Source organism: Xenopus laevis, chromosome 4L, assembly GCF_017654675.1.
Source record: "Xenopus laevis strain J_2021 chromosome 4L, Xenopus_laevis_v10.1, whole genome shotgun sequence".
In the NCBI taxonomy this organism is placed as follows: Eukaryota; Metazoa; Chordata; class Amphibia; order Anura; family Pipidae; genus Xenopus; species Xenopus laevis.
This window is the reverse complement of record NC_054377.1, coordinates 94,929,291-94,947,466: the sequence shown is the minus strand read 5'-3', so window position 1 is coordinate 94,947,466 and position 18,176 is coordinate 94,929,291. Positions and strand designations below refer to the sequence as shown.

The 18,176-nt window shown below is 41.5% G+C and overlaps 1 protein-coding gene across 1 annotated transcript in view; it reads left to right on the top strand.

Moving 5' to 3' along the window:
* The window catches only part of LOC108714350 (histo-blood group ABO system transferase 2), a 29,475-nt gene extending 11,819 nt beyond the window's left edge, over positions 1–17,656 (top strand). The window contains exons 2-4 of the mRNA XM_018258487.2: positions 13,286–13,414; positions 14,854–14,985; positions 16,798–17,656. Of these exons, the coding sequence (XP_018113976.1) occupies positions 13,286–13,414; positions 14,854–14,985; positions 16,798–17,482 (946 nt within the window). The 3' untranslated portion in view covers positions 17,483–17,656. The remainder of the gene's footprint in view (positions 1–13,285; positions 13,415–14,853; positions 14,986–16,797) is intronic.
* Positions 17,657–18,176: the final 520 nt, after the last annotated feature.

Sequence of the window (18,176 nt, the reverse complement as noted above, 5' to 3'; positions counted from 1 at the left end):
CTCCACTTTCCTGGCCACTCCATATCAGCATTACAACCGGATATACCAAGTCATACAATTCCCTTAGGGTGGGAAAAGACACAAACACCAAAATGCTGCAAACAAATTTATTGACTAGAAAAAGCAAGATGGGCTCCTGTTGCAAAGGCATGTTTACTTGAAGAGGGCAGATCTAGTCTGTAATGTTTAATGAAGGGTCGAGTCAAAGACCATGAGGCTACTTCACAGACCTGGGATGCTGTGACATCTACCAAGGCTGCCCAAGAATAAGAAACTGCCCCAACTGCTGATGGTTGAAGAGGCAGCAGCTTGTCCTTTCCGGTTTCCCGCTGGAACAACAAATAGTCTTATCGGTTTCTCTAAAGGGACCTGATACAGTAACGATTTAGACACTGCACCGGATCAATCTTCTTTAGATTATTTTGCTCTTGCATATCCCCTGGAAAGATGGAAAGAGAGTTCTACCTTGCGTGAAAGGTTGACACTACTTTCAGAAGGAAGGAAGGAACTGGCTTTAAAATGACTGTCATGCAGGAACGAAATGTGGTCCTGAGCAAAGGAGAGAGCCTGCAATTCACCAACTCTGCATGCCGAGGCTATAGCCAGCAGAAATAAGGTCTTGAGGGTAAGAAGCCAGAAAGAAACTGACTCCAGGGGCTCAAATGGTTGCATAGATTAAGACCCCAGGACTAATGGAAGACTCCAGGTCGGTGGTGCTTTAACCCCAGGAGGCCACACTTTGAGAATCGCATTGAAAAATCTCTGGACTGTTGGATCCAAAGACCAGGGTGTACCTGACATAGCTGAGATGGCTGCGGGATGAGCCTTTAAGGTTCTATACTGTAGACCCTTTTCTAGGCCAGATTGGAGGAAGCCTAGAACTTGTAGAAGAGCTATCTCCTCCCATGAAAGGCCATTTCAGATGCACCAAAGCTGGAATCTTTCCCAGATTCTATGATAGGTGGATGACGTGGAAGATTTCCTTGCCTTCAAGAGTATCTATAACTCCCCTTGGAAGTTCTTGACTTTCAAGTCTTTTGCGCTCAACCTCCAGGCTTGAATGCATAAAGCTGCTGGATTCGGGTGAAGTATAGGTCCCTGGTTCAACAGATCCCTCCTTCCTGGAAGGAACCATGGAGGAGCCAATGACCACTTTAGAAGCAACGGGTACCATGGCATGCGTGGCCAGTTGGGTGCAATCAAGATCAATTCGATCCTGTCCTGAACTACCTTCTGAAGGGTCCTCATGATGAGAGGAAATGGTGGAGAGGCATAGGCCAGTCTGAAGGACCGGTTCTGAAGCAGGGCATCTGAACCCTGCTCTGTCGGGCAAAATCTCCTTGAAAAGAAAACTGGAAGCTTTGCATTGAGATGGGATGGGATGCCATGAGATCGACTTCTGGAAGACCCCATTTCCCTTACAGAGTCTGAAAGACCTCCTGATTCAAGGAGCACTCATGACTTGACATGCAGTTGCAACTTAGAAAGTCTGCTTCTAGGTTGTTCTTTCATGAGAGGTGGGAGAGTCAGCAAGACCAGTTTCTTCTCTGCCCATTGCAAGATGGGCTGGACTTCCTGAAGTAGGGACTTGCTCCTGGTGCCCCCTTATCGTTTGACATAGTCTGCTGTGTGTTGTCTATTAGAATCTTGACCGAGGAGCCCTTTAGAACTTTGGCAAAGGAGAACAGAGCCAACTTCACTGCCCTTAACTCCAGGATATTCGAGGGAATGCCACTCTGACATGAGGGCCACTTCCCCTGCACCCATCTCAAATTTAGGCAAGCCCTCCAGTCCCAGGTTGATTCATCAGTGACTAAGATTTTCCATCCAGGTTGAGCTAACGGAAAACCTCTCGCCAAATTTTCCTCCGAGGTCCACCAATCAAGTGATTCCTTGAAACGAATTGGGAGATGAATCTTCTGAGGAGGAAGAGATACCAAATTCTCCCGTGTGTTTAACCAGGTCCTAGATAAATCAGGGACTGGGATGGGAGATAATTGACTCTTCTTAGCCACCCGTGAGAGATAAGGAAGTTCAGGACTTGATCTCGATATTTGAGCAGTGCTTCTTGGTCCCTCGTGGACAAGAGAATGTTGTCCAGATAATGCCAAATGGAAATTCCCTTTAGTCTGAGTGCCGCAATTAAGGTGACTAAAATCTATGAGAAAACCCTGGGAGCGGTTGCTAGACCGAAGGGTAGGCATCTAAATCGGAAATGTCTTTCCCCCCCCAATGGCGAAGCGAAGGAAAGGTTGATGTGAGGCTGCCACCGGAATATGCAGGAATGCATCCCTTAAGTTGATGGACAGAAGCCAATCCCCTGGAAGAATTGCTGCAATGATGGAGAAAATGGATTCCATTTCAAACTTTTGAATGCTGAGGTGCTTGATTAGTTTTATATTCAATATGGTTCTCCATCCCCCTGAATTATATTTCTTACCAGAAGAATACTTTTTATCTTTCTGCCTGTAGGACTGGAGTGATAACATTCTTTTCCACTAGCCATTGTAAATGATGATCCAAGGATTTTCTTTTTTCCCTTTTGCTGGGGTATGAAGAAATGACGAAATGGTCATCTGCTGGTACAGAGACAAATTACAGAAAATAGCCTCTTCGTAGGATATCTAGTAACCACTGATCTGAAATGGGGGGAGCCATACCCTGAGAATATCGCCAACCTGGCTCCTACCCTCTCTATGGTGGACGGATAGTCAGGAGGGTTTCTTGGTGGACTGAGAGATCTTAGACTTATCCCTTCTGAAGGCTGCCTGTCCCTTTTCCATGAAAAAGGTTTGAAACCCGCCACTCCTGGAGACCTGTTGGCCATATCTGGTCTTTCCTGAGCCACGAAAAATGTAGGATCTAAAGTAAGAAGACCTCTGCTTTTTGTTTTTTTGAGGCAAGAATAGGCTTTTTCTTCCAGAGGCTTTTGCAATAACATGATCTAGTGTAGATCCAAGAAGACACAGTGCTTCAAAGGACAAGGTACATAGGCTTTTCTTGGAGGAGACATCTGCTGCCCAGGATCTGAGCCAGATAGCTTATTGAGCGGCTACGGACAGAGCCATGGATCTGGCTGCCAACCTGGTGGGATCCACTGCTTCTTTTGAAATAAACCCAGTCACCAGGCTAGAGGAAATTTTTCCTGTCTACTCTCTGACAAGGCTTTATCAATTCCCTCTATCCAAAAGGACATGGCTTTAGCCACAAAGAGCTACCGTTGGTTTGCATGCAGCTCCTACTACTAAAAATCCTTTTCTGAGATCTGAGTCTGCCCGCCTGTCCATTGGATCCCTCAGAGCCAAACTGTCTTCAATCGGCAGGGTGGTTTTCTTTACTCACTCTTTTACCTCTAAATCTCTGAAAGGGTACAGTTTGGAGAATCTGGTCCCCTGAGACACAAAATAAACCTTTTTAGCAGCCTTCTGCCACTTGGCTCTGATGAGGTCAGAGACCTCTTGAAAGAGAGGAAAAACGTGCCGGTTTGAAGAAGGCAAAACATTTTTCAAGTAGTAGAGCCTGGCCAAATATGGAAAAGACTTTCCTAACCCACAAGCAAAACGGCCATGGCCTAGCTCCTGACCCTCCCAGATGCTCCCGGGCCTTAAGGAAAACGGTCGCTGTACTGAAGGGGAGAGCCAACATTGAGCAGAGCCGCACTTCTCTCCTGCTGTTGATTAGCAAACGGGGATGGCGTTTCACTGGCAGCACAAGGGAGACGGAGGGGAGAAACAGAACTTAGTGTCACAGGCTACCTAGAAAGGTCATCTCCATGACACGGCCTCATACGGAAGCTAGGTAAAAATCAGCAAAATCGAATCTGGTTCCTGCTTCCACCTATCTATCCCTGCCTAAACAAGAAAGGGAAGAAGACAAATGCACTCATGCCCAATCCACCTCAGGAAGCTTATTACTTGCCCAGGGGATATAACCAACTAGGAGGAAGCCTCCGGTCAAGCAAGGACACAAAGAAAAAAGATGAGGCAGATGGGCTTCGGGGTTGGTGTTAAAGGGTTTTGGTAAGGAGGAATGTTCTGGTCTATGGGCGGGGATGGGAAGAGATCCCCGGTTGTAATGCTGATATGGAGTGGCCAGGAAAAATGGAATGAGGAGGGAGGGGCGTACCCTTTGCATTTCACTATATACAATGTGCTGTGGTGCAGGTACCCACTGCCTCTCACAATATATAATGTTCTTGGGGAGGAAGTCCTTGCTGCCTGTTACTGTTTATAAGTATACTGTACAGTATATGCTACGTGCGCCACATTGTCTTATTCTTGGTCCCCCCAGATAAAAGCAACTTCTGCTGCCTATGGGTTATTTATCATCAGTTTATACTTGGCAATCTCTGTATCCAATTTAGAAAATCTGTGACAGTCTTGAATAAAGTTAAAGTGAGTAACAGACATCACCTTCCCACCTTTGCCAAAGATGGAGGCACCTACTGGCCTGAACAAAAGGGACACTTAAAATAATTATTTGTTGCTCCCAATTGGTTATTTAGATAGACTGACCTAAGGCCCGGTTAGGGAAGGATAGACCTAGTAGGTGATAAAATAATTTTTTTTTTTGTAGGTAATGAGACCGGATGCAGCAGCCCCAATGCCGTCCCCCCTCCTGCTCTGCTCTTCTAACTTCCAGCGTCGGAGCGGGCTGCATCGCTAGTGCAGTGAGTGCTATTGTGCCCGCTGCACTAGAAGAGCCCAATTTCCATTTTAAAAATGGAAACTCGTCTCTTAAAGTTACCAGAGGCGGCTTTTTGCAGCCCTTGGTGACTGGCCGCTCTGTGCCGCCTGAGGCAAGATTGTCACCTTGCCTCATGGCCGCATCGGCCCTGGCAGTACCTCACACCTGTTTGCCCTTTCATGGTACAAAGGAAGCTAAACTCCAACCACAATTTCTAGGTTAGATGTAGACCACAATTGTCTTATTGTACTCCAATAACTGTAAAGATCTTTTAGGAAAAGTAACATGTTACTATTCTGCCTAGTCTTAATCACAAATATCATAGAAGGGTGATAGATCCTGTGTACGATACAACCCCCTTGCGCTGCCAAATACTTGTGCATCTATTTACAGAAGAGCAGTGGGGAGGGGTAATTTTTATGCTATGAGTATGCTGACCCTGCGGTCTGGAACCCCCCCCCATTGCCTGCATCCCCCCTGCAACATTCCTCTATAGTTACACCACTGTTTTCATTCTCATGCTTAATAACATATGATATTTTAAATATAATCGAATCAGTTCATATAAGTTAGTATCTGATATACCTTCTACAGCCACAATAAGCTACCTTATTTTTTAAATAAATGAATTTGCACATGGAACTATATACACATTAGAGGTGCACACCAAACAAAGTAAAAAAACAGCCGTTCAGATGCAAACATCAAAAGTTCTGCACTCACAGGTCTTCAGCAAATAAAACAAAAATATTTGTTTGTCCGGCCTTTATTAAGGTTGAAGTGATCAGTTTTTATACCCTCATTTCACATCATCACGACCATGGTTAAAGTATTTATCAGGAAACATATATTTTTTAAAAACATATCAGTTAATAGTGTTGCTGCAAAAAATGCCGGCCTTCCTAATTATTTAGTTTTTTCTCCCATTAATAACATTCAGATCAAGCATCATTATTACCCTCAATCATGTGATTTGTGCCCTAATAAACTTCAGTCACTGTTTATGCTGTAACCTGCAACACAGTCTGCACTACGAGTTTGTGTGATATTGCCTCCTCCCTTCACCCCCCCCCCCTTTGGAAGCCCATGAAAAGAACAATGAGAAGGTAACCAGATAACTGCTCCCTGCATTGCTAAAAATTCTCCTGCATCCCTCCTACTGGTATATATGATAATAGCACTCCATAGCAAAATCTGGATTCCTATTCTTTCCTATTAGGCAAAATCAAAGATTAGTTGAACAATTGTTGCAATATTATTTAACCCTTTAAGTGCCACGGAACGTAGAATCTACGTTCTGTGGAAAAGTATCTTGAAATGCCACATAATGTAGATTCTACGTTCTGCAGTATATGCATGCGGGGGAGTGCAGGAGCGGCTTTAAATGCTGCTCACTCCTTCCCCACTCGCTCAGAAGCCCCTAGGCAATGAGCGGAGCGGGTGGGAAAGGGGCACCTGGGGCACGATCATCCACGGCCCCCATAGATGAAACAGGCGCACGTGTCTGTGCGCTGCTGCTGCACTTCCTCCTTCTTCTAGTGACGCCCAACGGCTCTGGTGACTCCCTCCTGCTCCTCCACTCCTCCTGCCATCATGGACACAGATCTGCAGCTACACACCCCAGGTTAGTGTAACACACACAAAATATACTTACACACACTATTTACACTAATAGATGCTTAGATTTACACTTATACACACTCGCATACTTTTTTGGGGGATGGGAGTTCACACCCACTGGGGGGGGTCACACACACACTTGCATACACACATACGCCGTTTTGTGGCTTTTTATTTTTCTTTATCGCATTGTGTTTTTGGCTGAAAGTTTTTTTTTTTTGTTATTGCCTTTGCGAATAGCATATTCGCTAACCGTACTGTGCAATACCTTTTGTATGTTATTTCAGTGATTGTATTGAAATATTGGGGATTTTGGTGCATTGTTAGCCATTTTATTGCATTTTCAGCTCTGCATAAGTGTTGCTTGCTTATTTCTATCCGTAAAACCTATTTTTCCAGGCTAAAATATTCAATCTGGGATTCTGATGTCTGAATACTACACTATATAAACTTTCTGTCGTTTCCCCTCCCTTTGAGGGATACAGCAATTCCTTTTTTGTGAAGCTATTTGTAAAGGCAGAGGAGAGCCTTAAACGTTGCTGGACTTTGGGGAGACCTCAATCCTGGGACTCGACTTTATATTTGTACTTTCTGAAAATATATGGTTTTCTAGGGTCTCTTTACTAGGGTCTTATGGCACATAATACACATACTGAATGCTTTTATTGAAGCAGCCAGAGTGTGAGCTGTGACAATGTATATACATTATTGTCAATTGGTAGTCTCTGTGCGCCACATACAGTAGTTTGGTATATCTATGCATATTGGGCATCAAAGTGTTCAGTAGACCCCTGTCGTTCATATTTAGGATGTTTAATGCTGATAAATTACGAAATGTGGTGCATATAATGGGGTAAAATTTAAGCTTTGTGACGATTTTCAGAAATTTGATAAAAACCGTTACGTTCAGCATAGCTTTATAGTTTGGCAGTTTGCAGTATCAACACATTTACCCAAATTGGATTAGTCAGAATGTGTACTTTCTGAAAATTTATGGTTTTCTAGGGTCTCTGTACTGTTGGGGGGGTCTAATGTCGCATAATACACACACCAGGTGCTTATATTGCAGCAGCCAGCGAGTCAGCTGTGAAAATGTATATACACTATTGTCATTTGGGGGTCTCTGTGCGCCACATAGTTTGGTATATCTATGCATATTGGGCACTAAAGTGTTCAGTAGACCCCTGTTGTTCATATTTAGGATGTTTTATGCCGATTCGTTAGAAATGTGGGGCATATAATGGGGTAAAATTCAAGCTTTGTGACGATTTTCAGAAATGTGATAAAAACCGTTACGATTAGCATAGAAACACATAGTTTGGAGTAGCAACACATATTTACCCATATTGGATTTGTCAGAATGTGTACTTTCTGAAAATATATGGATTAATATGGTCTCTGTACTGTTAGGGGGTCGTATGTCACATAACACACATACCTGGTCCTTGTATTGTAGAGCCCAGCGTGTCCGCTGTGAAAATTTATATACACTATTGTCATTTGGGGGTCTCTGTATGCCACATAGTATATATGGTATATCTATGCATATTGGGATCAAAGTGTTCAGTAGACCCTTGTCGATCATATTTAGGATGTTTTATGATACGTTACTAAATGTGGGGCATGTAAGGGGGTAAAATTCATTTTCAGAAATTTGATGTCATTACATTCAGCATAGCTTTACCATTTTTCAGTTTGAAGCAGAAACACATATTAACACATTTGATTTCTCAGAATGTGTACTTTCTGAAAATATATGGCTTACTAGGGTCTGCATGCTGTTAGGGGGTCTTATGGAGAATAATACACATACCAGGTGCTTTTATTGTAGCAGAGTGTCATACGTGAAAATTCACATGTACTATTTTCATTTGGGGGTCTCTGTTTCTTTTGGTAAATCTTTTCATATGAGGCATCAAACCGTTTAGTAGACCCCTAGTGTTCATATTTAGAATGCCTTTTGCTGGTATGTTATGGGGTATGTAATAGGTTAAAATGCAAACTTTGTGACTATTTTCAGAATTTTTTTTAAAAAAAGCCTTATGTTTAGCATAGCTTTGCAGTTTGGTAGTTTGCAGTAGAAAATTGTAATTACCTGCTTTTGATTCGTCAGAATGTGTTCTTTCGGAAATTATATAGTTTTCTTACTGTTAAGGGGTCTCATGGCACATAATACATATACCAGGAGCTTATATTGTGGTAGCCAGAGTGTCATACGTCAAAATTCATATGCACTATTTGGACTTGGGGGATCTCTGTATGCCACCTAGTTTGTTAAATCTATGCATATTGGGCATCAAACTGTTTAGTAGACCCCCGTGTTCATATTTAGGATGTTTTATGCTGGTAATGATGCATGGACAATAATATGCTGGAAAGTTGAAGCTTTGTGGCAATTTTCAGATATTTTACCAAAACTGACAAATTTGGGAAAGCCTTGCGACTCTCAGTAGTTTGGAGCAGAAAGGTATGGGTACCCATAATCCAAAAATATATGGTTTTGGTGGTAAACATATATTTCTGTGTTTTTACCCCACAAAAAAATGCAGTCATGTGTTGATTTTTCAGTAGCTAAAGTTATCCACAGGACTATTTGTATGCGCTAACTTCATTTAGGGGCCTCTAAATGCCAGATACTTTGGTAAACCTATGCACAGTGGGCAACGAACTGTTTGGAGGACCCCTGCAATCATGGTATGGGTGCTTTTTTGTGGTACGTAATGATACATGGGCGCTATGATGCTGGAAATTTGAAGCTTTGAGGCAATTTTCAGATATTTCACCAAAACCGCCAATTTTGGGAAAGCCTTGCGACTCAGTAGTTTGGAGCAGAAAGGCATGGGTACCCATTTTAGATTCAGTAGAATGTGTATTTTCCAAAAATGTATGGTTTTAATTGGTGTGTCTACTCTTTTACTGGTGGTGGTTATAAATGTGCTCTTTGAAGGGAGGTGCTTAGGCTTCTGATGAAGTGACGTATTGGTCACGAAACGCATCAAGCTACTCTCCCTGCCCACCTGTACACATTGTTTTGGCATTTGGAAAGGTTCAGTTTTGGTCCTGCAGAATCAATGCATTTCAGAAAATGTTTTAGGTACTTGTCATGAAGATCCATAGTTGGAGTGTAGACAATTATATCATCCAAGTAGCATTGTACACCAGGTATGTCATTGAGTATAGAAGACATCAGTCTTTGAAAACAACTCGGTGCTGAAGCCAGACCATAAGGTACACGCTTGAACAGAAAAAAACCATCGTGGGTGATAAATGTAGTGAGGTCTCTGCTTTCCTCATGCAGTAATACTTGATGATAAGCACTCTGAAGGTCCAGGGTGGAAAAGAACTTTGCTCCTCGGAGTTCTGAAAATATTTCCTCTGTGTGGCAAGGGATGATTATTAGTGATGGGCGAATTTATTCGCCAGGCGCGAATTTGCGGCGAATTTGCACGATTCGCCGCCAGCGAATAAATTTGCGAAACGCCCGCGAAAATTCGCTGCAAAAATTCACCGGCATCAAAAAATATTTTTAAAAAAAACGAATGCTGGCGTCAAAAACGGGCGCCGGCGTCAAAAACGAGACGCTGGCGGCGTTTTGCAAATTTTTCGCCGTTTTGCGATTTTCCGGTGAAGCGAAACGGCGCAAATCGCCCATCACTAATGATTATCCATAACAAATTCTTTATTAGGTTCACGGAGATCAACACACAATCGAATACCTCCAGTTTTATTCATTGTTACAACAATTGGTGAAACCCATTCAGAGGATTCTGATTTTTCAATCACATCTTGCTCTTCCAGTTTCTTTAGTTCCTGTGAGACAGTCTCCCTTATAGAGTAGGGCAATCGCCTCAGTACTGGTTTAACATCTGGTCGCAACTTAACTTTGTGTAGAAAGTTCTTTGCACAACCCAGTGAAGTGTTGCTTTGTGGTGAAATTTTAGACACTGGCTGTGTGGCAGGCACTGATGCTGTAGTAATGAGACCATCAACTAATTGTAGGTTTAATGCAGCAAAGAGATCCCTTCCAAGTATAGCAGTACCCTTATTCATAATGTAAAAGTCACATTTTGCAGTATTTGATTCAAATTGAATTGTATAGTCATTGGTAAGCAACCAAGCACAAGGATTAAAGTAACTTTAAGTAACTGACCAGTCTCAAGGTAGGTGCAACAAGAGGATCTTTTGCAAAGTATTTCAAGAAAATATCCTTTGGTAGTATAGAAACAGCTGAACCTGTATCAAGCACCAGGTTAATTGAGTGTCCCTTGTCAGCAGAAGCAGTACTGACAATAACAGTGCATATAAACTAGTCTGGAATAAATGTATCAACTTTATCCACACTTAATACTGTAACATTTGAAGCAGTGACTTAATAAACCTCCTTATCAGAACTACGGCAGATCTTAGCAAAATGTCCTATTTTGCATTTGCAGCACTGAACAACTTTTGCAGGACATGTAGCATAATATGCAGTGTGTTGTGTTGAACCACAATGAAAGCATTATTTTTTATTTGTATTTGCTGCACGGTTTTGCTGTGTAGGGGAATCCCTTTCCATATGTTTAGGCCACAGTGCTGAATATACAGTCTGTACATTCCCAGCAGTTCCCTGACTGAGAGTTTTAGCCTCTGCCACTGCTGTTTCAATTTGACTAGCAACTGTAATAGCCTTTGCAAGGGTTAAATCTCTCTCTAATGCGAGGTGAGTTTGTTTTTTCCACTATTTGGTCTCTTAGCTTTTTATCTGTTAGATTCCCAAAGTCACAGGTAACAACCAGCTCTCTCAAAGCTTCTACAATTTGTTCTGTGGATTCGCCATTACGTTGTCCACATTGGCGGAATTTATATCTTTCAGCAACCACATTTACTCTTAGCACAAAAATGTTCTTTATAGCAGTAAGTGCAGTTTCATAAGTCTCATCAGGTAATGGTAATGTATAAATTATACTCTGTCCCTCTGCTCCCAGGCAGTGAATAAGTAAAGCACGCGTTCCAGCAGCAGAAATCTCCCCTCAGCAGCAATAATGTAATTTTAAAACGTATGGATCCAAACAGTAAAAGCTATGGTAGGCTCACCAGAGTTTGGAAGAAAAGCTGCAGGCTGCTGCAGAGGTAGAAGAGACATCTTGTCGCCAATTTATGTTTTGGTAGCAGAGGATGAGTATAGTATAACTGTGCTTCATTAGCATGTTCATGCAGCCATTACACTTCAACAGGAACTTCAACTCTAACACCTTAAACTGTATAGAAAGTACTATGTATACACAGTATAACTCTTGTGCACAGTGACACCTACAGGCCATTTGTATAAACACCATAATATGTATTGCTTGTATGTCTTGTCTAGAATTCATCAGGGAAAACAAAGGCTGGAGAAAAAAAATCCCAATTTAAAAAAAATCCCAAATTATCTATTTAACTCCCTTGGTGCCACACTATGGCGGATTCAGAACACTTCACACATCCATTCATGCAACTCTCACAAGTAACACCTGTATCTAGGAGTTGCATGACACATTGGATAATCCTATCACAACTACACAGAATCAACACCTCTGTGAATTTCTTCAGATGTCACCTCTTTGAAGACTTACAATGTGCCATTGTAAATGGATTAGTGGAAGAGTTTATATGCCGAGAATTTCCCACACCAGTCAGTTGAACTGAAGAAGATGCTCGGATGAGTAGTGAAACGTCTTCATTGATTACTCAGCAAGTCCAGTTGTTTTTAGATTGACCTATACTAGATATACTATGACCTGGATGAATGAAAATCTTCATAGTCATAAAAAGTAGAACCTGGAAAAGGTACTATTGCATTAATGCTCTGTGCTGCATAAATTGGGGGCAAACCCAAACAGGCTAGGGTTCACCAGGGATTTTCCAGTACTAAGCAGGTGCCACTGACCATTGTTTCTTGTGCTTCCTCCAATAAACAACAAAGCTATTTGCTGCACAATTGAGTATTAGTGGATCCTAAGAGCATATTTTCTGCTGAAAATCTGTACTATGGCGGGTGACATATCCTGAAAAGGCCTTGCCACTCACTAAATTTTGGATTGCTGCACAGATTTCCTGCGTGCGACAAATCTCATCCTTTGCCATAGCCCATATTCTTCTTAGGAAGTAATATTCATTTTGTTTTGTGTATTACATGCTTAGAGAAAAGATCTTTAAAGGGGTGGTTCACCTTTCTGTTAACTTTTAGTATGTTATAGAGTGGTCAATGCTAAGCAAATTTACAATTGTTCTTCATTTTTTCTTTTTTATAGTTTTCAAATTATTTGCTTCTTCTGACCAGGCCCAGATTTGTGGCTAAGCCACAAAGGCTTGGTCCTAGGGCGGCGGAATTTTAGGGGCGGCATGCCGCCCGCCGCATGCCACCCGCCGCATAGTAAAATGCATTGGGAACTCAGAGTTCCCTTGCGCTAAAGTGTATGTGCTCGCAGTTGTGCGTGTGCAGACGTTCACATGACTAAGGCTGGCCATAGATGCAAAGATCTGATCGTACAAATCGAGAATTCATACGATTTTCGGACAGTGTGTGGAGAGTCCCAACATTTTTCGTCCGGCGGAGATCGGTCGTTTGGTCGACCAGACAGGTTAAAAGATTTCTGTTGGCTGCCGATATCTCTGCGTATATTGCCGATCGTACGATTTTCAGAGGGAGACTGTCACCAGCTTTTGTCGGACTTAACTTTCGTACGATTGCTGTGGGGCAGAACATCGGCTGACCTGTTCTTTTCTACTTTATCTGAATGGTTAGTGGCAGGTCGGGAGATGAGGAAAGTTCGATAGTACGATGATTCAGCCAGCTTTATTCTGCTCACCATATTTTTACCTACTTCAGCACTTTGTTATATATTTGTAGTTCTTTATATAGGACAAACCTGTACACTGTATTACAGTATCTTACCCTAACTGCAACATGTGTTCTCGGTGACTAAACACATTTTTTTTCCTTTTCTGTGTTATTTAGAATGCAGAACACACGGGTTGTGTTTCAGGAGAAACAATTAGAAGACCCCAGAAATGATGATTTGAATGAACATTTAATGGAAATAAAACAAAATGAAAGGAAACTTCTGCTGCGTCGCCCAAATATAAGGTACATTGTCTCCAGTCTAGAACTCTATTTTCTTTTGTTGTTTGGTTTCAGTCAATATAAATCCTTGTACAGAATTTGGTGAGTATTCAGTGCCTTTAAAAACGTAATGGCAACTTGTGTTTTGAATTTGAAATAGCACTTCTGAAGCCTGATATACCTTCAGCTATTTATTTTGTACGTTCAAAATACATGACATTAAGGGGCCAATTCATTAACTTCAAGCGAAGAATTCGAAGTAAAAAACTTCGAATTTCAAAGTGTTTTTTGGGCTACTTCGACCATCGAATGGGCTACTTCGACCTTCGACTACGACTTTGACTTCGAATCGAAGGATTCAAACTAAAAATCGTTCGACTATTCAACCATTTTTTTTGGTCGAAGGATAATCGTTGGATTAAAATCCTTTGAAAAGTAAACCTCATTCCATGCATGTCATGGATATGCACAATTTTTGATATTTATATTGGGCTATCCCATCACACACACACACATACACTTCACCTTCCAAGACTGTAACCCATTAAGTCATCAGTGGTCTTCCATGCCTATTGACCTGTTTGCACCCTCCCAACTGCCCTCTGAAAAGTGTGGCCCTCTTTTATCTCCTGCTCTAGCTTGGTAGGCCTATCTGACAACAACCATGGCTTCTGCTGTTTCCACCACTGGCTCCTTAGCCCCCCAAGTGCCCAAGACCTACAGAATCCAAAGGAGGTCTCGTACTCACCTCTGGCAACTGTCTTCAGACTGGTTATCTGCAGGACAGCCACTGACATCTGCTCCTGATAGCCCAAGTTGGTTTATTTGCAGCTGGTGGCATAAAACCCTTCCTTCTTAAATTGGAGTGCCTTTTCCCACCAATAATACCCAAAACAAATACTGTGTAATGAAACACTCAAATGTTTTCTTCTTTTTAGCTAAATTAGCCAATGACCTGTTTTATGAGCATGCAAAATATATATTTATAAAATTACATGAGAAATAATGTTCACGTAGACCTACATATGCATGCATCTTACTTCCAAGTCATACAAGAACTGGAAGGAAGGAGTACCTATGGACACAAGGTGGACTGGGGTCCCTGCCTGCCAGAGAACCTCACTCCAGGGGGCCACCAAACACAAAAGTCCCCCGACAGGCCATATATCTCTATCATCTCTATATCTGTGGACTAGCAGGGTCATCTAAACAACATATAGAGCTTTGCTGGGGCCCTTAAAAAGTCATTGAACATTGCACTGTGCTGAAAATTTCAGGTCGCTCCCACTTTGATATTCCTTTTAGCCATAATTTCCAAGACATACCCGTATAATCACGACAGAAAGTTCATAATGAGCATATTATTTTTGGGTTGCCTATTAATTATCACTGATCTAAAGCAGATACAGTATATGTGATGTATTCCAAGTATTGCCAACCTGTTCAGTTCATTTGATTTTCAGACGGAAAGCTGCTCTCGAAGTCCTCACTCCCTGGCTCGCACCTATTATATGGGATGGAACATATGACCTTCGTATTTTAAACAACCAGTTTAAAGGCAAAAGGATTGGACTGTTTGTGCTTGCAGTGAAAAAGTAAGAGAAAAAGGCAGAAATTAGGTTGGAATATAAAAATTATACTGCACAAAAATGATTTCACTCCAAATACTCCAGGGCACTCGAGACCTTACAAAAAGTAACCTTTATTGAGCCTTTGTGGTATTAATCATTAAATGGATAGTGTCATGGGAAAAAAATTTTTTTCAAAATGAATCAGTTAATAGTGCTGCTCTAGCAGAATTCTGCACTGAAATCCATTTCTCAAAAGAGCAAACAGATTTTTTTATATTCAATTTTGAAATCTGACAATGGGCTAGACATTTTGTCAATTTCCCAGCTGCCCCATGTCATGTGACTTGTGCTCTGATAAACTTCAATCACTCTTTACTGCTGTACTGCAAGTTGGAGTGATTATCACCCCCTCCCTTTCCCCCCCCAGCAGCCAAATAAAAGAACAATGGGAAGGTAACCAGATAGCAGCTCCCTAACACAAGATAACAGCTGCCTGGTAGATCTAAGAACAACACTCAATAGTAAAAACCCATGTCTCACTGAGACACATTCAGTTACATTGAGAAGGAAAAACAGCAGCCTGCCAGAAAGCATTTCTCTCCTGAAGTGCAGGCACAAGTCACATGACATGGGGCAGCTGGGAAATTGACAAAATGTCTAGCCCCATGTCAGATTTCAAAATTGAATATAAAAAAATCTGTTTGCTCTTTTGAGAAATGGATTTCAGTGCAGAATTCTGCTGGAGCAGCACTATTAACTGATTCATTTTGAAATTTTTTTTTTTTCCCATGACAGTATCCCTTTAAAGCAACAGATATCCTGTCTCCCTACTGAATATATGCTTTATGGACTAAAGAATTCATGTTTAGTGGCGGAACTATCGGGGGAGCAGGGGGAGCCCCTCGGGGCTCGTTATCTGCTCAGAAGATAGTTCCGAGAGGGGGGTGGGGGGCCTGGTAGCTTGGCTTGAACCCAGCCCGATACCACTTAGTTACGTTACTGATTATGTTGTTATTCCAATATGTTGCTCAGTAAAGGTGTAATTCTGGAGTGCTGTGGAGCCTCTGGAGTTGAAATTGCAGTTGAAATTGGGATGATGTTGGTACCCCTTCCAGTGAATTGAGTTGTTGGACATGAAAGATGCAGGTGACAATTAGGAAAATTGACAAAAAGAATTTCCCCATTATATATTTTTGGTATCCAACTAAACAAAGTGGCTTTCTTATTAGCTGGCAGATAATGCTTTACAAAGCTAAATATCACAGCTTTTATGGTATTATAATACATGAAAGCTGTGAATATCCTGTAAATGTTATCCTTATAATCAGTGCTTAGTGATGTCATCAGTTATAATTGGTGCTTAGTAATGTAATTTCTGCCACATGACTCAGCGAAACTTGTGTGCTATAATGAATAATGTATCCCCTTTCGTAAAATATGAGGATATTAAAAGTCACCCTGGAGTTCTATGACCTGTATGACCTGCACTTGGCCTTGAGTAACTCCTTGGTGACTTTATATCATTTATATTTTATCATTTATATTTTACATTATTCACTTTATGATTATAGAAACATTTTCCTGATATATGATTATAGGAACATTTTCCTGATATAAGTCATATAGCTGAGAAATCCTCTTGAACCCCCAGGTTTGCCTCATCGCCAGCAGGAAATACAACTCTAAAATGAAATAGTCATTGAAATCATTAAAACAACAAGTTTACACGTTGTGATCAGTTCCCAGAATGCCCAACCTGTGAGTCAAATTGCATAATAGTAATTTTACTGGTACAGTCAATTTTTCTACTAAATGCTTTTTGTGGTCTCTTCTTAGGTATATTCGATTTCTCCTTCCATTTTTGGAATCGGCAGAACAACATTTTATGGTTGGGTACAGTGTAACATATTATGCATTCACTGACAACACTGCAGCAGTACCGAAAATAAGTTTGGGTGCTGGACGCACTTTGAACCTACTGGAGGTTGAAGCTGATAAACGCTGGCAGGATATTTCGATGAAGCGTATGCAGATCCTGGTTAACTTGACCCATGATCGGCTGCCAAAGGAGGTGGACTACTTGGTGTGTGCTGATGTGGATATGGTATTTAATGACCATGTAGGAGTAGAGATCCTAGGGGACCTGGTGGCCACTATACACCCTGGATTTTTCCTTACTCAACGTAATGAGTTGAGTTACGACCGGAACCCAGAATCAGCAGCCTATATACCATATGGAGAAGGAGATTTCTACTACATGGCTGCTTTCTATGGGGGGACAGTAGAAGAGATTAATAAACTTAGCACATTTTGTCACAAAGGCATTGTTGCTGACAAGAAAAAGAACATTGAAGCTGTGTGGCAAGAAGAATCTCATTTCAATAAGTATCTTTTCTTTAATAAACCCACTAAAGTCCTATCTCCTGAATATATCTGGGATACTAACTTACCTAATGGTGACCTGGTGAAAAAGAGGAGATTCCTGGCTGTGCACAAGAATCACATAGACGTCAGGAACTAAGGCCCATAGCGGTGGCAGTGAAAAAGACTAAAATTTCTTGTCCAGGGACCCACATTTTTACCAACTCAGACTCACAACTCTACCTGCAACCCAACATGCTGCCCACCATAAAACTGTTGATTTTAGCACAGAAGTGGAGTTTTGCTGAATAAAAAAATGCCTGGTGCAGTCATACTCTGATTTAAGTGTTTTACTTGCATTTTTAGGCCATTACAGTATGTAATTGTACTTAATGACTATCACTTGGATCCACAAATGCACTTGTGGTTTGGGTGACAATAGCTTGGAAACATTGCCATTAACTTCAGTAGGGAACAATTTTGTTGCCACCTTGCCAAGCTTTAAATGCTTGGATGGCAAAACACCCAGGATCAAACAATGTGCCATTAGCTTAAAAAGTATACAGAGGCAATCTTCTGTTAAAAACATGTCTCTGAGCTGGAGGACAATAGGTGTATATCCAAGGTTCAAGAAAAAGAATGGAGCACCGCAGCGCGGGACTACTTTAAAAAAACTTGTATCTTTATTTTTTATATCATAAAAACACACAGCATGGTTCTCTTGATGCATTCTGGGTGTTTCCGCCCTTAATCATAGGCATAAAAGAACAAAGATGAGTGCTCAAAGTTGAGAGTGAGATGGCTCATGGGCGCCATCTTCAGCGCTTCTGTAATCTTCGGTAAGTAAGCGATTT